The sequence below is a fragment of the Coccinella septempunctata genome, chromosome 4 (genome assembly GCF_907165205.1).
Source record: "Coccinella septempunctata chromosome 4, icCocSept1.1, whole genome shotgun sequence".
Taxonomy (NCBI): Eukaryota; Metazoa; Arthropoda; class Insecta; order Coleoptera; family Coccinellidae; genus Coccinella; species Coccinella septempunctata.
The window spans coordinates 39,415,801-39,438,645 of NC_058192.1; the positions used below are offsets into that span (position 1 = coordinate 39,415,801).

Below are 22,845 nucleotides of genomic sequence, written 5' to 3' on the forward strand. Positions count from 1 at the left end.
CAGACACGAAAGTTGGAAATGTCGCGAGCGAAACACAAATGGAAATACACTATTGCGATTCCTTGAGTCTAACCACGATTGTAACTTACACTCCACAGAAGAACCCACACATTATCCCTCTAACAACACCACTCCTTCAACAATCGACCTCATAATATCTAAGAATTTTAACAATATATCCGAACCCGAATCCATTCCCGCACTACCCTCAGATCACAATCCCGTTATTTTCACAGTACACTTGAATAATATTGAACGCAACCCCCAACAATTTACATTTGATTATACTAACACTGACTGGAATACTTTCCGACAAATATTAGACACAAAAATCAAAATAAACAACAAAATAACTAGCGCTGCTATCATTGAATCGGAGGTCGAAAAATTCACCGAAGCGGTTAAAACCACCAAACTTGAAGTAGTACCGCAAATAATAAAAAAACCTTTTGAAGACAAACTCCCGGAGCACATTATCCAGCTAATTCGCTATAGAAATAAAATAAGAAAACGTTGGCAAACACACAGAATTAACACAGATAGAGACTTGATGAACTACGTAACGAGAGACATCAACCAACACATTAATTCATTCAGAAATGAAAAATGGAGTGAAAAACTACGCAAGCTAAACCCCAAGGATAATTCCCTTTGGAAAACCGCACGTATGCTCAGAAAGAAATCCAACGCCATCCCAACTCTTAGCGAAAACAACACCTTTTATACAACAAACGAGGAAAAATCCAACAAATTCACACAAGTCTTCAAAAATAACCATTCTCTACCCCAAACCGATAGTGATCATCAAAAGACAGTTGAAAATACCGTTAGAAATTTTCTAAAAAATGAAAAGGAAAATATTCCAGTTAGTAAATTCCTTACTAACCCAACCGAACTCAAAACAATAATAAAAACCCTGCCAAATAATAAAGCCCCTGGAGTCGATGAAATTGATAACAGACTAATCAAAAACCTCTCTCAGAAAGCGATAGTACAACTAACATACATAATTAATAGTATCCTTATCCTTCAACACTGGCCAGACTCCTGGAAAACAGCTATTGTCATCCCAATTCCCAAACCAGGTAAAAAGAAAACCGACCCAAATAGTTATAGACCGATCAGTCTGTTATCAACCATCAGTAAACTAGCTGAAAAAATCCTGATCAACAGAATTAAAAAAGCAATCAGAAAAGTAGGTTTGCAAGACAACGATCAGTTTGGATTCAAGGAAAAGCACAGTGCCGTTCAGCAAATATGTCGAATTGTCACGGATATCATTAAAAATTTCAACAAACAGAATCACACCGTTATGATATTCCTAGATCTTGAGAAAGCGTTTGATAAAATATGGATTGATGGTCTAATTTACAAAATGATCCAAAGCAACTTCCCCATCTTCATCATTAAAACCATACACTCATATCTAACAGGCCGCAAAATTAGAGTTAAAGTCGGTAACACACTATCAGACCCTATTGATATAGAAGCCGGTGTAGTCCAAGGCTCCGTACTAGGGCCAAAACTCTTCAATGTGTATATACACGACCTCCCTACCTTTCCAGGTACGAACCGTGCACTATTCGCAGATGACACCGCAATATACGCACACTCAGGTTGGGCAACCGCGGCAAACTGTAAAATACAATATCACACTAACCTCCTGTTAGAATATTACAAGAAGTGGAAAATTTCAATAAACGAAACGAAAACAGAACAGGTAGTTTTCAGTAGAAGGTACAACGATACAAGAATACTAAATAAATTAAAAATCAACGGCCATCAAATGGTACCAAAAAAATCGGTTAAATACCTTGGTGTCGAACTCGACCAAAGGCTGAATTTTCACACCCACATAAATAATGCCCTAGCCCGGGGTTATGCAGTTAAAAGAACCTTACATCCCCTAATATCTAGAAAAAGCAAACTAAATCTAAAAAACAAAACCCTTTTATACAAAACAATCATTAGACCCCTAATAACATATGCAGCCCCAGTTTTTTGTCACCTCCGTCCCTGGCCCCTTCGCAAGCTGCAAACTTTCCAAAACAATTGCCTCCGACTCATAACGAATAGAAACAGATATACCCGAGTATCAGAATTGCATGAAATAAGCGAAATCCCAACCATTCGCGAATACATAGACAGTGTTTCGAACAACTTCTTCGAACACCAGTGTCGCGCGAACGATCTCACAAAAAATATAACCAAAACGAGGTTTCACAATATAGATCCTCATAGCAAACACCCCTTACCCTACCAATTCCTCCCTATTTTCCTTCAACCCCTCACCAATTAAACCTTATGTAAATAATGTAAATTTGTAAATAATTGTACATAGTAACACAACTAACTAAATCAGGTTTTTTATTTTTCATTTTTCCTGAAAAAATCGTTTTGATATAGATACTACTTATACCATGTACCATAATATTTATTTAAAAGTAAGACAATTGTTAAAAGAATTTCCTAATATTCAATACTTGTAAATTTTAGTGGATACTCCATGTAGGAACTAATGCTTAATAATATTAAGTGAACAAATGTGCTCCCTGGAGCCATACCAATGTAAACAAAATATGAATAAACTCTTTTTGATTTGATTTGGTTTGACTCGGCTAGGATGCCGGAGGTAGCGGGTTCGAATCCCGCAGATATCATAGATGTTTGTGGGCGTCTTGTACCTAGGATTTCAAATTATGTATGCTGAAATGCTCGAACACAAGGCCAGGGGGAAGAAAAAAAAAACAATGTTAGTTTATGTTTCATTTTTATCCATGAAATTCTAAAATTTTCTGAAAAATACTGACGTCCTCAGTACGTAAGAAAGACGTACGCAAGACGTAAAAGTACCGAATAATCGTCTTCCAAATTCGTCTTCAAGACGTCACCGTAAGACGTCTTCAGGCTGTGACATATTAACGTCACCATAAGGTTTCACTGACGTCACCAAGTTGGTCTCCATACGTCCGAACATGACCAACCAAAGACGTCTTGAAGACTAAAATTTCTACCTGGGGTTTTGCCATTTAAATTATTTCTAGGGTATATAATAATAACTAACTCATCGTGATTGCTCGATTGGTCGTAAGAAAAAGGAATGCCTTTTTTCTGTTCTGTACAATTTTTTTGGGAATATTTTGTTATATAAACCTTGCCCTAACAATAATAAACACAACAAAAAAAGAATTGTCCAATTTGGTGCGATCGTTTGAACAATAAAGCATTTTGAAGTATACCATAGATCCTCTTTTATTAATATAGATTTTACAAAATATGTCGAGTCCACTTCAAAATCCACTGATTACAGATTAATGAGTTTCTCTTAGATATTCTGTTCTGATTCTATATTTCGCTGTGTGTAACTCAAATGCAACTGAAAAAATTAATGTTTCGGTCTTTGGGACGAAAGTTCCAGAGTAAAAAAAGGAATAATTATGAGAGGGCGGAACATCTGGGTTTCAACGTCCCAGTCAGTATGTACCTACTCTCAATGAGAGCCGAGACCGAATGGAATGGAATTATGAGGACAGAACACTTCCCAGAAAAATGGAAAACAGCGGAAGTCATAGTGTTCATTAAACCATTCGAAGAGAAGAAGTTCCCACAAAACTCGGACCGATAAGTCTACTGTCGGCGTAAGGAAAAGTAGTAGAAAGAATTATATCCACGAGGCTAAATGAGGAAACCGAAAACCTGAAACTAATACCACCAGAACAGTTCGGATTCAGAAGAGAGCATTCAACAGAGCAACAATTATTAAGGCTCACAGAATACATTACCGAGGGATTTCAAAATAAACAAGCCACAGGTCTTGTTTTACTAGACGTCGCCAGAGCATTCGACAGAGTATGGCATGAAGGATTAATATAATTATAAGATGAGAAGTGCTGGATATTCGATCAAAATATGCAAGTTGATCCGGAATTTTCCCAAAAATAGAAGATTTTACGTGATAGTGGAAGGAGAATGCTCCACAACAAGAGATTTAGAGGCTGGAGTACCCCAAGGGTCAGTACTTGGGCCACTTCTGTACAACATATACATTCACGATATTCCGAAGAATCCAAGAACCATGCTAACGTTATATGCTGACGACACAGGCATAGCATCTCGACACCGCAACCCAGAAGTAATAGAACGAGTTCTACAAGAAACGATTGACGAAACAAATGACTGGTGCATAAAGTGGAAAATCAAGCTCAATAGACAAAAGAGCCAAGCAATATTACTACAGAAGAGAAGACTGCGACCCACAACGATTCTAGAAGTTGACGGCGAAGAAATCGACTGGAAAAATGGAGCCAAATATTTAGGAATAACGCTTAACAAAGGACTTACTTGGAAAAGTCATATCAAACAAGCAATCGACAAAACGAAAGCAGCGATGAATAGACTCTACCCTCTGATGGGAAGAAGAAGCCACATGTCGAAAGAGACAAAATTGAAGATAATCAAAGCCGTTGCTAGGCCCCAACTGACTTATGCGAAAAACCATCCGAATCCAGAACTCAGGAGACTAGTGGACTACGACCCAGATGAAGACAAAAGGAGAATGACCAAGAGATCAATTGGAAAGATATTAAAATAAGAACTGAAACTTATTGATTAAACCTATAAAGTGTTATCCAACAGAGGATAAACACATAAATCCCAGCACGATAGTGTGCGAGAAGGAAACCGGCTAAGAGATGAACGGTTTATAGGCAAATGCCCGGAACCAATATTCAAGAAGCAGTTAAGGGTTTTTAGTGGGTCTCGAGCTCAGGACAGTGAGAAACCCCACACTTGTTCCCCCGCAGGGGAGGGTGATTCGTCTGAATTACAGATTTTCCTCCTGCTACACAAAAAAAGTCGAGACCGATATGGCAGCAATACAAGGGTATATCTTTGCATACAAATTCCTGTTATTTCCAACATCCCTTATTTAAAGTACAATGGACATCCATATTACGTCCATTTTTGAACGTACAGTAAATGTCCAGAAATGTACATCCTACGAATGTTGAGAAATGAATAATTATAGATACCAGAAAATGATACATCTAGTTGTCGTACAGAGAAGTACATATTTATACTCATCCATATCTGAATATCCAAAAGATGTACATTCATGGATTATTCACGTTGATCCAAAAATGTACGTTGAATGGACGTAAACTAACGTACAATTTCTGATAGTACAATTAAGATTCAGATTTGTATATCCAGAGGATGTCCAATATGGATGAATGTCCAACATCCCTTATTTAAAGAGCAATGGACATCCATAAAACGTCCATTTTTGAACGTACAGTACATGTCCAGAAATATACATCCATTGGACTCCCATATAAGGTCCGTGGACGTTTGTACTTCATTTGGATATAAAGTGGACGTCCATTGGACGTCATGTGCTGTATGTAATATGCAATACAGAGATTGTAAAGTGGCTTCACTTCGAAGATTTCTTTTTTCTGGGTTTCAACCAGGTAGAGAGGTATGGGCTTCTTCGTCTTTTCGATGTAATTCTGGACACCTCAGCGTCTGATATTCCCTGGAATATCAGGTCATCCTTAATCAACGCAAGATCAGCGTTGATTGGTAAATGCCTGATGACGGCATTTATCTTCTTCTCCTCCTCCATTTGGTAGGTAAAAAATTCTTTACCATGCTTCTAAAAGAATTTTGTGATTTTTCTAAAATCATCTACGGTTGACGCGATGATTTTTATACCGTCTTTAACTACAGTTGCGCAGTTGTAGTTGATCTTTTTTGTGTAGAGAGCTTTGGATATCTCTACCCAATCTGAGGTGCCCATCATGGTGATGTTTGGGATTTTATCCTTCTGAGGCACTTCTGCTGCCTTTCTGATATTCTCCTCGTCAGACGAGGAACTTTCTTGGCGCGCGCGCTTTGTAGGAGGCACATTTTGGGGGCTTCAGCGCAGAGAGTTATACAATTTCCTCTTTGGCTTGACGGAGCTCATTTATCAAAATCGAAAATGTTTCATTGAGTTTAGCTATTTCGGCTTTCCTGAGTTCATTTTCTTCGCGTAAATTTGTCCGACCCACGGACTCACTTTCGCTAAAGTCTTCCTCGACTTCATCGGATGCTTCCATGTAGGAACCCTCATTATCTGAGGTCTCCGACATGGCTTAACGTTTTTATTTTTTTACAATGGCAATAAATATCAATAAGAGAGAAAAGAACAAAAATAACCAATTATTATATAGACAAAGTCTCACCTGATGTAATTTGCACATCTAACGATCTTTTGATCTGGACTGTATACAATAACAACACAACCAAACTCATTCACAGAACTCTCCCGAATAATCAGTATTCAATCAAATTCCCAAATCGTATGCTCGAAAAATCATTCAACACGTCTACTCGCTTCGACATCTCGCACTGAACTGGATGGAACAATCGTCGGCATTTCAGTATATGGTTGTCCTCATTCAAACGAATTATGACACGCTATGCTTGAAAATTTATCCTGCAGACCTTCTTGTGTATTTCTTCACCTCTAAGAGAATAATCTACATTAATAAGAAATCGAAACATAAATTTTTGTCTAGAACATTAGAGGGTTATCATTGTATTTACTTGTTTTTGTGTGCATTGATTTATTTGTATTTATGAATAACTACCTCTATGTTCCTCAAAAGTGCTGATTGAAAATTTCAAAGGTATATTAATCAGTGCATTTTATTTCTTCAGCAGATAAAGTTTATATTTTGGCACCTCTAGGCCAACATTATCGAATTTACTCTACATCATTGATTCTCTTCCAAAGGCAAATCGTTATCAAATAATAATTTTATATTTTTCAGATCCCTGTCCGGATAATTTTACACGCATCGGAGAGAACTGCTACTTTTTCGCTCATACAGCTGGTAGAGAATGTGACTGGAAAGCAGCTAACAAACAATGCAGAAAACAGAATTCCGTTCTAGCGGAATTTGAAACCGTCGAAGAAAATCAAGACATAATGAATCATATTCAAGCAAACGAATATCTTAGAGGTGAATCATCAGTTATTTTCAACTAGTTAACTCTACACATATAACAATAACAATATCTTTGCTTCAAGCAATTCTTGCCAATTATGAGGGTATTGTATACTCTAGTCTAAAGCTTGAAATTTAATCAGTGCATCGTAAAACTCTGATCAATTTATCAAAATGCATGGCATACTTGATATCCTCATAGTGGATTTCCACTGTAGCTTCCATGTCCTATCCCTGAAATGAAATATTGTTCTGAGTATATAGGTACCTTACGTCTTCGAATCATATTATTGGGAAGTAATTTTAAACGCCTGGGATAATCCTACACCCCGTTTTCAAAATTGAATAGTTGGATTGTTCAATAAAATACTCAATAATTTTAGTTGTGAACCCTTCCATTAGTCCATTATCAAGTAAGGGAAAGCAAATACACTGAATACTACAACTTCAAAACTCTTGGCGATTGATTTCGGCCAAAATGCCATCATCAGGTCAGCTGAAATATAAAAAACCTACAAACATATAGACAGTCTTTAAAGGAACAAACAATTTTTGATGCCAACTTGGGCATCAGTCGAAATTCATTATTTTTAGGTAAAGGCGAGTGAACGGTGAAATACCATCAACACGAATATTCATTTCTTGATGTCAACTATAATTATATCCTCGATTATATCATGTATGTATGTGACGCTTTAGGAAAACGGATGTTTCGCAACTCGCTCCGTAATTTGCTGCGCTGTATATCGAAGAATTGCTCTGGGAGACTCTTTGCTCGTTAGCACCTCCGAAAATGGCAACGCTGTATTGTCCAAGCAGATGTAGACAGGCGGAATATCAGTATACGGAGGAATTAAATGTAGAGAGGCGCAGCGCGCTATCTCCTCCATAATTGCAATACAGGCGGCATATCTCAAAGATTTTTTATTGCATTCTTCTGTAGGGGAAAGATTCACGTGAAAGAAAACCAATCTTGGCTCTCTCGAATGGGATTATGACGCACAGGTGACGACGGAGATAAACAATGTACAAATACACAAGACGCATCAATACGATTTCCCTAGACTTCAAATGTGTTAGGAAAAAACCAACCCCCCTTGCAATTCATCGGTGGATTAGGGAGAAATTCAAATTCAAAAATGATGATGTATGTGGAATACAATATGATAATATGAGAGCGAGAATTTACATCAAATTGGCGACCATCGATGTGGTTAAAAATGCAATTCAGAAGTACGAAAGGAAAGAATTGAAATATAAAGACGAGGAAGAGAATATGGAATATGTCATTCTAATATCTGAAGAAATAGCGGAGACGGTAGTGAGAATCCATGAAGTTCCTATGGAAGTAAATAATGATGTAATAAAAACTTAATTGGAGAAGTTCGGAAAAGTGAATGTTATAACAAGAGAGAAATGGAGTAGGCACGAAGATTTATTTCCCCTGGAAAATGGTGTGAGATCCGCAAAAATTATTATCAATAAAAATATTCCTTCGTATACAGGGTGTGGCGTAATGAATGGATAATATTGAGCCAGAGGGTAGAGGACTCTATGGCGGTTCAGAAAAATATATTTTACGTTTAGTAAAAGTGCCTTAGTTTTCGAGATATTGGAGATTTTCGAAAATTCAAGAGAATTACACCCTTCGCCACTCTTTTTGCAGGCAAGACTCCAAATGAAGGAATTTTTTCAAACTGTTTTTTGGATAGTATTCCTGGATAGATGATCTATCGAATGTAATTCATTATTTTTGAGGGGCATGAATAGTTCTTCATGAAAAAAAGATCTAACTCAACTTTTCCGTTTTGCTAATTTTTTTTCATAAGTTCAAACTAGCGCGGTGTAAAAAATAATATGGTTACCTAAGAGCCAATGCAAGAAAAAACATGCCAGTTTCATTGAGATTCCAAAATGGTATAACTCTCTGTATTCTCAGCATTTGATACAAAATAAATTCCTATTGCAATCAGTTGAGGCCTAGTTTAATGTAAACAGTGTTTCTAAAATTTTTAGCATCTAAAATGAGAAATGCAAGCAGAATGAAGCAATCGTCTATAAGAAGGTATAGAGCATTTACTGAAGCTCATAATGGCCTCTTAGAGATTCTTTTGTGATATTTAATTCAATGAAACGATACTCATTTTGAAATTGTTGATATCTATGCAATAAAGCTATGATTTATTAGAAAGTGTAGACTATAGAGTATGTATCAGAACTCATGGTGGTCAATTTAAGCATCATTCGTGATTTGTGAAACTTTATTCAATGAAACGATATTTTAAAATTGTTATTTTTTTCTCGTTTTCTTTTATTATTGAACCCCAACGTTGTGAAATCAATATTTTCAAGTTATGCATTAAATTTCAGCATTTTTGTAACAACGGTCTTGATTCAATGTAATAAAAATTTACTAATTTTCAGCTTTTTTTCTTAATTACAAAAGTGCTAAAATTCACTTCGTTACTTGAAATTCGCTTAACAACTATTAACTTTATAACTATAGGGCTTAATAATGAAAGAATACGAGGGAAAAAAACAATTTTAAAATATTGTTTAATTGAATCGAGTTTTACAAAAAGTGTTCAAAGTGTGCATCAGGAGCTGTACTAGATGCTCTACAACTTCTTATGAATAATTGCTTTATTCTGCTTGCAAGTCTCATTTCAGTTGCTAAAAATTACAGAAAAAGGCTTACGTCAAACTCTGCCTTGACTCATTGTAATAGAAATTTATTTTGTATTTAATGCTGAAAATAGAGTGAGTTATACCATTTCAGAATCTCAGTGAAACAGACATGTTTTCTCTCGTTTTGGCACTCAAGTAACCATATTATTTTTCACACCACGCTGGGTTGAACTTAGGAAAAAAAATAAGCAAAACGAAAAGTTTGAGTTAATTCTTTTATTTATGAAAAACTATTCATGCGCCTCAAAAAAAATAATTTACATTCGATAGCGCATCTATCCAGGAATACTATCCAAAAAACAGTTTGAAAACATCCCTTCATTTGGAGTCTTGCCTGCAAAAGGAGTGGCTAAGGGTGTGATTTTCTTGAATTTTCGAAAATCTCGAATATCTCGAAAACCAAGGCACTTTTACTAAACGTAAAATATATTTTTCTGAACCGCCATAGAGTCCTCTACCTGCAGGCTCCATATTATCCATTCATTACGCCACACCCTGTATAGCTATAAATGGATGGAAAATACTGGTAACCTATAAAAATCAAATTAGAACCTGTATGATTTGCGATGAAACCGACCATGAAAGGAAAGATTGTCCTAACAAACCAGCGAATAGATTGAACATCCTGAGGGGTCTTGGTGGAAGAAATGAAGGAAGTAAAACTTACTCTGAAATTACGGTAACAAAAAATAGTGAAAATACGGACGTCAAAGATCAAACATACGAGTATCAACGAAACCCTACGGAACAAAACATGGAAGGAACAGACGACATAACTGAAATAAGTGAAGAAAATGACGTAACTGAAGTTGTAGAAGAAATCGGAACTGATGGACAGAAAGTATTGGAAATTCGCCCGAGATCATAGAAACAACACAAGATCAAGATGGCCCCGTGAATTATGTAGGTATACCGAATTGAACAGAGCAAACCGAGAGAAAGGAAACGAAATAGGAGAAGAGGAAAAAATAGTTCAAGCGAGGAAGAAAGGAAAGTTCCGAAAGTGAGAATTAAGCTTAAAGGACCAGACGGATAGATCATTAACGAAAACATAGGGGAGGTAATGCTCGAGCAGTAAACAGTGAGTAACGTATCAGTACAAAAAAAAAAGAAAAAAAAAAGTTTTTAATATTTTGGAAAAGAAGGGTGTTTTAATTTTTTCTTTCCTAACTATTATGTTAATAGTTCATAAGATTGCAACATTGAATTGTAATGGTATTAGAGCAAAGTTTAAACAGGAATGTTTATCGGACTTTATCTGTAGCAATGATTTGGACATTGTTTGTTTACAAGAGGTAAATAGTCATTTCTTCACATGTCCCTTGGGATATGCTTTGTTTACCAATATTGGTGAGGATGAACGGGGTACAGCGGTAATCTATAGAACAGGCTTTCATTTAGATAATATATTGTGTTCACCAGATGGTAGAATTCTTTCATTTGATTTCGAGAATACAAGATATGTTAATTTATATGCACCATCCGATAAAAACAAAACCAAGGAAAGAGAAGAATTTTTTCGTTCTGAAATAATGATTCATATGAAAAACAACAGAAGTAATATAGTTTTAGGTGATTTTAACTGCACAATCAGAGCCAAAGACACACGGATTAAGATCAAAAATATTAGCAAGAATCTGTGTAGTTTTGTTGATGTCTTCAAAATGAAGGAAGTATGGGAATACAAACACCGAAATGCTGTTGAGTTCACATATTACAGGGGAAACTCGGCAGCTCGTCTTGACCGTGCGTATACTAACTTTGAAAACATTGAATCGATACATCGATGCGAACACAAGCCTGTCTCATTCTCGGACCATAATTCACTCATTATTAGCCTCATAAGGAAAGAAAAAGCGGAAATTGTGAACCATGGCTGGTCATATTGGAAATTTAAACAATCCTTTTTGTCGGAAGAAGTTTGCTATGAATTTAAAATAGAAATTGAAAAAATGAAGAAACATAAAATGTACAGGGAAAATATTGAGAAATGGTGGATTGATATTTTCAAAAAAAAGAGCCAAATCATTTTTTAAAAGGGTAAAATATGAGATCAACTCACAGGAAAGAGAAATCGTAAGATTCTACAATAACGTACTTTTTGATCTGAAAAACAAACTGAATGAAGAGTCTGATTGTCTTTCTGAATTTCGAGAAGTAAAAAGAATTTTGCTTAAATTAAAAGAAAGGAAAATTGAAAGGAATTTTCGCGACAAAAGCAAGAATGAATATAATGGGAAACCTTCACTATATGATTTTATGAAACAAAGGAATAATAAAATATCTATGATAACGAAACTTGTAGGTGAAGACGATAACGAAATAATGAAGAAATCAGGGGAAATTTCAAACTATGTATACACAAAATTCAAAGCAAAGTATTCCGATAATAACGTTTAAAGGAAAACAAACGCAGTCGAGTTTACCAACATGCTAAATGAACGGGTAAGAGAAGATAGTATACTAGTATACATAGGATCAATGCGGAAATAACATTAGAAGAAGTTCTTGAAAAATTGAAGAAAGCGCAGAAGAAAAAGACACCTGGATTGGACGGACTTCCATACGAATTTTACTTGAGGTTTTTTGACGATATAGGTGAAGAACTAACTCAAGTTCTGAATCAGTACTTTACAAATGCATCTCGAATCCCCGAAGAATTTGCACACGGAGTTATAGTATTAAACCCTAAACAAAAGCAACCAGCTCAACTCGAACACTTCAGACCAATCACTCTACTAAACAGCGATTATAAGATTCGAATGAAAATTTTAGCGGAGCGACTAGAGGAAGATATCAGATATCGGTAGTAACTCCCCAGGCGGCGCGAAAACAGAAAAACATAATGAATAATCTAGTCAAGCTACGGTACTTGATTATATTTGCAGAGGTAGAAAAATTAGATAGTATAGCATTACTCGCCATAGACCTTTTACAAGCATTCGACATGGTGAAACACAAATTTCTATGGGATGTACTGGAGAGAATTGGTCTGAAAGGGAAAATTTTAGAATTACTCACTGCAGTCTACAATCAAAGCAAATCAAAATTAATTATAAATGGATTCTTGACTGATTTCTTTGAGGTTAACAAATCAATAAAACAAGGCTGTCCTCTTTCAATGCTCTTATTTTGTCTAATAATAGATCCACTGATTAAAATGATAGAAACAAAAATCAAGGGAATAAAGATGAAGAAAGAAAAACTAAAAGTTCTAGCTTACGCTGACGACTTAACGGTAATTTTAAGAGATAAAGAGGAAATCGCGGAAGTCGAATCGGTTCTGCAAAGGTTTGAGGAAATGTCGAATTTGAAAGTGAGCAAAGAAAAAACTAAAATCCTCGTAATTGGAAAAACTGAAAAGAATAACTGGGACCGGATATTCCAAACAGCAGATGAAATCAAAATACTGGGCATATGGTTTGGGGAACAATTTAATAAAATGATTAACACTAATTGGCTGAAAATAGGAGAAAACATCAAAACGACCCTAATACTGAACTATGTGCGAAATCTGGACCTGGTTAGAAGAATCTGGTACGTTAACCTTTACGTCTTGTCTAAAACCTGGTACGCAGCGCAAGTACTACCGTTGCCTTTTTATGGAGTGAGTAGATCCCAGTTGGAACTGACCGAAGGAAAAGGGGGCTTCAAACTGTACAATATAGAAATAAAAGCTTTAGCACTGTTTGTTAAAACAATGATATCGAGAGAAAGGAGCATACTTATTACAGACGACCTATGAAAGACACAAGGAATATTTCAGAACTGATCACCAAATGAAGTGCAAAGAAATCTATACTAGTCTTATGAGTTACCAAGCGAAGGAGAATACTATCGAAAAAAAATTCCCGGATATGAATTGGGAAAAAATCTGGAAGGTTCTAAACGAAACGGAAATAAACACTGAGTGGAAATCGGACCTCTATAGATGTATTAATGAAACTTGGCCAGTCAACAGCAAGATGTTCAATAGATGTTCATAGAGTCGTATCAGAACCTAACTGCCAAATTTGTGGAGATCCAGATGACTCAATAATGCACCGATTGAAGAATTGTGAAACCGGAAAGGAGGCATGGACCTGGCTTAGAAGGAAATTGATGATCAAGTTCTCCATTGACATTCAAGAGAGAAATCACTTTGAATTAATGGCCGACGCTCCGAACGGGAAAAAAGAGAGGAAAACATGGGTATGGTTCATATCAGCCCTCGTCCACTATAATATGAATCGCTTGAAAACTTCAACAGTTGATTTTAAGGAAATCCTCAGAACTGAAAGAGTCCGTCTAATTGAAAGGGGAAGAATCGTGCTTTTTTCACGAGAAATCTTCTGCTTCTAATTCTTTGACCACCCGAGAGTAGTGCCTTTTGATTTCTGTAATGCTTTGAATATGATATTTCAAAAATATATATACATACTCTCTGAATGAAGGTTTTAATAAAAAAAAAATTCTGAATTTGGCGAACTATTTCATTACCTATCTGAAAACAAATCGATTTGAGTCTTGTTCATAATAATATTGCTTCTTTCTATGGAAATGATCTATATAAATAATACTACCTATTAGAATAACGAATAATCAGTATTGTTACATTGCATATAATAAAATGAGGTGTTCAGAGAAAAAAATTTTTTTTGGAAAAGTATATTCAGATGTAAATGGTGATGAATATTCAAGGACAATGAGCCATTCCGAAAATTTTCCATTCAGAATCAAGAGAAAAAATGCTAAAAATTTTACAATATCACAGAAATGAACAACGTCGGCTAAACCGAATGTTGGACATTGTTGTGTTATTTCAAATGGAACGCTCTATATATTTTTCTTAAATCGGATTGATCAATGATTTTGAGGAATCCTTTGCTCAGAAACATCTCTTTTATTATCGATTATGTTTAAATATTGGGTTTTCCCGAAAATTTAAAGAGCTTGTAGCATCTCTCTGGTTTAAATTTTTTAGTGATGTATAATAATAATAATAATAATAAAGATTTATTTCCAGAAAAGCAAAAAAAAAGAAAAATACAATTTAAAAAAAAACGAATATACTTCAGCAAATGCATATCGGAAATAAACCGGGGAATCCCACGAAGTAAAGTGATTTACTTGTTATGGGAGTACCCAACTCATCTCCTACATGAATAACATCACAAATTGAAAATTTAACAAAAAAAAAAACCCTTATTAAAACAGACCAATAGTACATTTAAATCTAGAAGAACAACTTCAAACTCTCATCTTTCACATTTAGTAGCCATCTTCTTAGTTTAGTTTTCAACAAAGAAAAGTTGTTAACATCTCTTATATGCTGCGGAACCTGGCAGAACAATCTGGGAGCTATGTAGTGGAACGATCTCTGTCCCACGGTTTTCCTCGCTCTGTCAGTCACATATTGACTGTGTTCTCTATACCTGGTATTGTGTTCATGCTCAATTGGCTTCAGGGCATTTTTGCTCCTATATTGCAAGCATACAACTCTATAACAGTAAAGCCTGGACACATCGAAAATAGGTATTTCCTCAAAAAGTTTTTCTGTGGAGTAGGAACGATCTTTGTTATAAATAATCTTCAAAAAATATTTCTGTATCACATTAAGGTGATTTTTATGACAATTATATGCCCCTCCCCAAGCCGAAATGCCATACTGTATATGAGACTCCACCAGTGAATGATACAGAATTTTGAGCTCACGAATTCCAAGAATCTTTTTCATATGTTTAAAGGTGAACAGGATCGATCTTAACTTTTTCACTAATTGATTAATATGAATATCCCATTTCAAATGCCTATCTATCACAACTCCTAAATAGGGATATGATTCTACACCTTCGATATAATCTATTACATTCTCTCCTCTCAACATTAGGTGTTCGATGTTTGGCAAATTGGACTTACTGCAGCAAAGCGTCATGAACTTTGTCTTATCTAGATTGAGTGTCAAGTCCATTTCATAGAACCAGTTTCTTATTTTCTCCATAATGAGTTCTGCTTTTTCCTTAACTTGTGTCCATGTCGTACCAGTGAAAAGAATTACGGTGTCGTCCGCGAATGATGAAATATTAGCATCTATTTCCAATGAAAAGAGACCGTTAACATAAATTAAAAACAATAGTGGGCCCAAAACAGTTCCTTGGGGTACCCCAGTTGTTATCTTCTGGGGTTCACTCTTTTCGTCGTCTATCTGGACATACTGTTTCCTATTATGAAGATATGATGCTAGCAACTTCGAACCAATTCCTCTCACGCCAAGATCCTCCAGGATATCAATGAGTTTCTGATGATTTACAGTGTCGAAGGCTTTGGATACATCCAGAAACACTGCAATTGAATATTGCCCCTGATCTAGTGCTTTGTAGGCGTTGTTTGTAAGATAAACAATAGCATCTTCGGTGGATTTGTTTGTCCTAAACCCAAACTGGTTTGGGGAGAATATATTTTGAACATCCATGAAATTCGTGAGACGTTTTTTGATGACTTTTTCCACAATTTTTGCTACAGTACTGATCAAGGAAACTGGCCTATAATTAATAACCTCTTTTTTGTCACCTTTTTTAAATAGTGGTTTTATAATAGATACCTTCAGAAGGTCAGGAAAGTCACCTCTTTCAAATATTTTGTTTATAAGGTGAGTTAGGGGTTTTTTAATGAAATCACTGATTAACTTCAGATTCTCCGAGGTAATTCCGTCATCCCCAGGACACTTGTTGTTCTTCAATTCCCTTATGCAGTCAAGAACTTCAGTTTCATCAGTCGCTTTCAGGAACATGGTATCTTCTATTTTTTTCCTTTTCACGACAGACTCTTTTGGTTTAGGAATTCCATCTGCCATTCTTTTTCCTATAGTAGCGTAGTGGGAATTAAACACATTCGCAATACTTCTTCTATTGTGGACCTCAACACCCCCATCCATAATACTTTCTATGCTTGTATAGGGTTTATGTCTCCCAGTGATATTTTTAATATTATTCCATAAAGATTTTGAACTGTTTCCATTTTTCTGTATCTGGCTTTTCAAGTATTTTTCCCTGGTAAGTTTCAATAATTTGGTCAACTTATTTTTATATGTTTTGTACTTCCTTAATAATTGGTCATCATCAGGATTTCTCAATACTTTCTTGTACATACACTGTTTGACATGGACAGATTTCATTAAACCATTCGTTATCCACGCGTTTCTTTTTCTTTCAACATATCTCATCTTTTTCTGGATCGTAGAGTCATACAAGGCCTTTGAGATTTTCGAAACAAAATATCTGGCCAGTTCATTAACATCATCGATCTGATAAAATACATTCCACTCTTCACTACTTATTCTACTCATAAATTGTTTTTCGTCCAGAATTCGTATTTTATTTTCTCTGATGTTACCTGTTTTTAAGTTCATTTCATCCTGACATATAGCTATAGTGGGATAATGATCGGTGGTATCACAATGAAGAACATATGATTTAAACTGTAGGTTATTTCTCCTATCCCTTACGAAAATATGGTCCAATAAGGACTTCGAAGAACCTTGCACTCTAGTATATTTATTTATGAGTGAACAGTATCCAAATTCCCCCAAAATGTTCAAATAATCTTGGTCATAGTCTGCATCACATTTTAGGTCTATGTTCAAATCACCAGCGAAGAAATATACTTTTCCCTCACTACTACAATAACTCTCAAGGTATCGAGAAAGATCTTCATTGAACTCGTAGGGACATGACGACGGTGATCGATAAACTGCATCCACAACAATATCGTCGTCACTTCCACCAATAATTATTCGAAGTACTTTTGTTCTACCCATGGTCAAAACACAACTTTCAAATACAAGGGAACTTCTTACGTAGGCCACAACCCCATCGTTTTGATTGTATTCACCCAAATTGTAAAGTATTTCATATCCATCCAATCTAAAAAAACTCAGGTTAGGAATGAACCAGGTTTCTGTGAAAATGATTACATCAAATTTGTAACCGAGCGTTTTCAATAGAAGTGACATTTCTTCGAAATTTTTGTTAATGCTTCTGATGTTTGCGTGAAAAATGGAAAATTTTGGTTGCCCAGCTGTTTTCAGAACGACGGACATCTCGTAACAGTCGCTTATTTCCTCTGTTTCATATTCCACCATATTATCGAAATCTCTTATATATTGGTCCATCCCAGTACAAAAAAAAAATAAACAAACAAATACACCAACACCCAAAATGAACGAAAAAGCTCAATCAAAGAAAAGGAAAAATGAGCTTTATTTCTTCAAGAGTTATCCATCAACCACCGCAGTCCTTGAATTCTTCCTCAACTTGTACCTTTCAGCGAGTCCTGATGTGACAGATCTCGTGCCTCGAGTATCATATGACCTTTCAGCAGTTGGTCGGCCCTTTTCCACTTTATGAAAGTTCCGATATTCTGTATTCTGCGGAATACTTCCAGGTTCTTGCTGATCTGCAATAGATGCTTGGGAGCGAACCGTAACCGGAGTTGCCGGAGCACTATTGGGTCTAGTGGTTTCCGTATCCACCCCCTCCAACAGCTCAAGATCCGAGATAGCATATGCTTTGTTGTCAACAAAAAGCTTATTGCCTTTTATATAGCAATTATCTCCTCTCTGTTTTGCAGAGAATAAATGCCTTCTCAAAATTTTAATTTCTTCTCTCTGAACAACAGTTAAGTCGTTAGCTATGTGCACTTGTGTTCCCTTCAATTTACTACGGTTCTTCAACACTAGTAATTTTTTCAAATAAGTATTAAACTCTATCTTCAATGGGCTATCCTTTTTTCTACCCAGAGTACGAAAATTATTGAGGTCCGCCTCAACCAAATCAACTCCCAGTAGATCCCTCAACAATCGGATAACACCATGGGTTGTTAACTCTTCCTCTATCTCTAATCCGAATATTATGAGGTTATTCCTCTTTTCTGATCTTTCCAGAAATTCAATCCTAGACAACAATTCTTGGTTTTCTCTTTCAACCTTGCTCAATCTATGCTTGACTCCCTCCAACTCCAATGCAAACCTCACCTCCACTGCCTTTATTGCATCCTTAAGTTCCTCCCTGCTTCTTTTGATTTCTTCTAGAAGCGTTTTGTTGGTGATTTCTACTTCCTCAACCATTTTTACCTCGAAGCAAATGATCGTGTGTGGCCCCCTTTATATTTATTAATCGGCCTAACAGCATGTGCTGCACCGATAACAAACGAAGGTATTTGTTCTGTTTTGATCGTTTTGAATAACACAAATTATAATATATTTTGGGTATTCTGGGATTTTCTCACCGAATTATGGCTACTTGTAGTACAAGAGAAATAGTAACACAGAAACAGGCACTTTGGGCGTTTCGAAACTAGCTCAATATAATCGATATTTTCAATTTGTTTCACAAGAGAATCTACACCTCTTCTCACACAGATGGTTGTAATGTATGTTGTATGTATGTTGTATGTATGTTGTAATGTATCATAAAGAAAATTACCAATTATATCGAAACAAGTGAGATTTTATGAAGAATTATCCAAAACATATTTGCATTTTTCGATAGATCATACAGGATGTAAGGGAAAAAATTAATAAAATTGAAGTTTTTTGGCTCGAGTCAACATATTTTGAAATTGCAACCATATTTTTGTCAAGACATGATGAATCTACAAAATAAAGTATAGATACATACTCGGACACATATGATTGATATAAAGATGATTGATTGGTAAATTCCCAAAAGCTATGATGAACAGCGGACACTATGATGGACGCATGATGAAAGGAGAAAGACAAAAGTTCATTTGTATTTTCGCATGCAGTTTTTTTATTCAAAATAAATGATGATTCTTATAATTAACAAATCAGGTGCAATTGAAATTTTTGTTTTGGTCTTCGAAAATAACATATATTGATTAAACTTCTACTATCCAAAATAAATAGGTACATAGATAAAATATATCTATATACAAGATATCTGTAAACAAATGCGAAGGACTAATGCTTCCTCAACGAAAATAAGCGGGGGTAGTTCCTATAAATTTTTTTCCAAATCGCCAGCCCTTCCAAGATACAGCTTTTGGAAGGCGATGACGAGTTTACAGTTTTTAATTTTTTTTTAAAGGTTCTAAACAACACTGAGTCATAAAACTCTACATATTGAGTACTGAGTAGATTGGTACCAGTTTCAACTTCGGCAAGCACGTAGTTTAGGCGGTAACTTGCTATCGATTTTTTTAATGTGTCTCTCCCTTAAATTCAAAAATTTCTGTTAAAATGTTGAAATTTGTGTTATTATGCTATTGTCATAGAAATGTACGAAACTAGCAGGTCGGGGGATCCAAGATTTCGGGCCGATTCATCCTAAAAAAAAATAATAAAATGAATTTCGTGAATACCGAGGCTAAAAACCACTTATCTCCGCTATAAAAAATTAATATTATTCCAATAATATACCGACTTAATTAATGCTACGTTGCTATTACTATAAGGCCCGGTTATTCAGTTCAGGATAAGGCCGAGATTTAAGATTGTCCTAGATTAACCTGACAGAAATGAACTGAAATGTCAAAATAAATCTAGTATAACTTTAATCCCGAACTGAACAACTGGGCCTATTCATGTAAAGTTTCGGATTTTGCGAGAATCTACTACTTTTTCTTCAAAACAACAACTGCGCTGAAGGAAATGTGTCTCTCGCTTAAATTCAAAAATTTCTGCGAAAATGTTGAAATTTGAGTTATTATGCTATTTTCATAGAAGTGTACGAAACAAGCAGGTCGGGGATCCTAGATTTCGGGCCGATTCCCTTAAAAAAACATAATAAAATGAATTTCGTGAATACCGAGGCTAAAAACCACTATTCTCCGCTATAAAAAATTAGTATTATTCCAATAATATACCGACTTACTGAATGCTACGTTGCTATTACTATAAGGCCCGGTTGTTCAGTTCAGGATTAGGCCGAGATTTAAGATGATCCTAGATTAACCTGACAGAACTGAACTGAAATGTCAAAATCAATCTAGGATTAACTTTAATCCCGAACTGAACAACTGGACCTATTCATGTAGAGTTTCGGATTTTGCGAGAATCTACTACTTTTTCTTCAAAACAACAACTGCGCTGAAGGAAATGTGATTGACTGTTAGCGACACATAATATCAACCTTCTTAATTCTGTAGTCTATACAAATTTTTTTGAACTCTCATTATATTATGTAGCAGTCTGATACTGAAATCCGTCATTTGACAAAATGAGTTGTCAGTTTATAGACTGACCAACATTTTCGAAAGCTATCGATTTATTAATTAAATCGTTCCATAATTGGTCCTGAATTGACAGTCGTATTGTGAACAACGATATGCAGCGGATTATCTAAACACGAAATAAATTCTGAAATGTTTCGGATCTTATTGACAACAAGTTGAGCTTCAAGTCACATACAAGAACGCAGAAAAAAGCAGTTATCACACGTGCGGGTCATTTTAGATCGCTCACCTATAAGAACATGGGTATTAATATGAAGACTGCAACTTCGATATACAAAATGATATGCAGACCGATGCTAGAATATGGAAATACAATTTTACTAAACTCAACTAAAACAACCCTCAAAACACTTGAAGTAGCTGAAAGAACATGCTTAAGGAAAATAAAGAAAATGTTTTAATTCACTACTTTATGAAACAACTGGAGTTGAGCCAATACTGAAGAGACTTGAGAGACTGGGTAAGAAATTCATTGGGAGGCAGACGAACAAAGATATAATGGAACCATTGATTCATCATTATGAAACGCAGTATGCTACACGGGCGAAACTGCCAACATTACCACTTTACGAACACCTATTATCTATAGAATGACTTTTGTAGTTAACTAATTTATTAATTAACAAATGTATATGTGTAACTGGCAGGAAGACTTCGGTCGATAGCCAATTGATCCTTTGTATCAATAAAGTTATGTTTCTCTCTTCTCTCTCTTTTTCGAATCATGAGGCTAATTGAATAAGTATCTTGTTCGTATCATTTGTTGAATTATTCTAAATATTCTTCAATGATTGAAAATATAATATCAACACACATAATTTTTTGATTTATTTGTCATCAAATCATTAAATGAATCGTTTCTCGAAAAGATTCGAGTCTTGAGGCAAATAGAATATTGAATTATTTGCATCATTATTTGCCGAACTTCAAAGTTCTGAGTGAATTAAAATCTAAACTTGACAATATATGAGATAATTTTCGCAAGAGTTTCAATGAAATCTGAAAATTTTCATCATTGTGGACATCAATAATTCTCGAATCATCCATGGAATAAATTCAATTTCATCCAATATATCACGCAAAACGAAATGTTACTCGAACTGGGCATCTTGAGCAATTTGCTCCTAAAAAGGTCGAATCAGGTAGAAAAGTTTGAACCCTTCGTATCAGCATTAACACTTGTTTTGCAGTAAACAGATGCCGATTTCATTTCTCTAAATGGCAATGTAACCAGGGTCGGCGTTGGGTAAAGGGATGAACCAGAGTCCCTGGATGAACGTTTCTCACAACAAGAAGAATTTGAATTTTCATATGACGGTGAGGGCATTTGTTTCAAAATTTTCAGGGTACAAGGAGTAAACAGGTTGTTTCACGAGTAAACAGACCAATGAAAACTATGAATAGAGGGCATTGCGCTGAGTTCAAAATCACCCCATATACAGGATGTCCCAAAACTAGTGAATCAAACGTCACACCACGATTCGCAAAACCAATTACCGTTGAGGGCGCTGCGAAATGAAAACAAACTTTGACGATTGTCAGTACTCTTTTCGAGATTTGTACGGCCTAACAGAGTTTTTCTAGTTAATCAAGATATTTATCGGAATTATCGGAAGTCAATTGATTGATTTAATTTCGTAAAGAAATATCAACATTCTTTGGAAATACTTCATTTGAAAGGGATGAATTGTGGAATAAAATCGAGCGATGATATTGGTGATCCACTGTAGCCAGACACAAAATCCTATTAGCTGAACAAGACTGGACACCAGTCTACAACATCAGTAGAGAAGATGTTGATTTACAATTCAACACATTTTTAGAACTGTACCAAAACAATTTAAACAGAGCGTGTCCATTAGTTAGGATCACAAAAGAATCCAAGCACCTAAAAAATTTGACAACTGATCCCACAATCAAAGAATTA

The 22,845-nt window shown here is 35.5% G+C and overlaps 1 protein-coding gene across 1 annotated transcript in view; it reads left to right on the forward strand.

Annotated features, from left to right (window-relative positions):
• The window catches only part of LOC123311315 (C-type lectin domain family 12 member B-like), a 134,245-nt gene that overhangs the window by 78,106 nt on the left and 33,294 nt on the right, over positions 1-22,845 (forward strand). Inside the window, exon 3 of the mRNA XM_044895209.1 lies at positions 6,819-7,010. Coding sequence (XP_044751144.1) covers positions 6,819-7,010 — 192 coding nt within the window. The remainder of the gene's footprint in view (positions 1-6,818; positions 7,011-22,845) is intronic.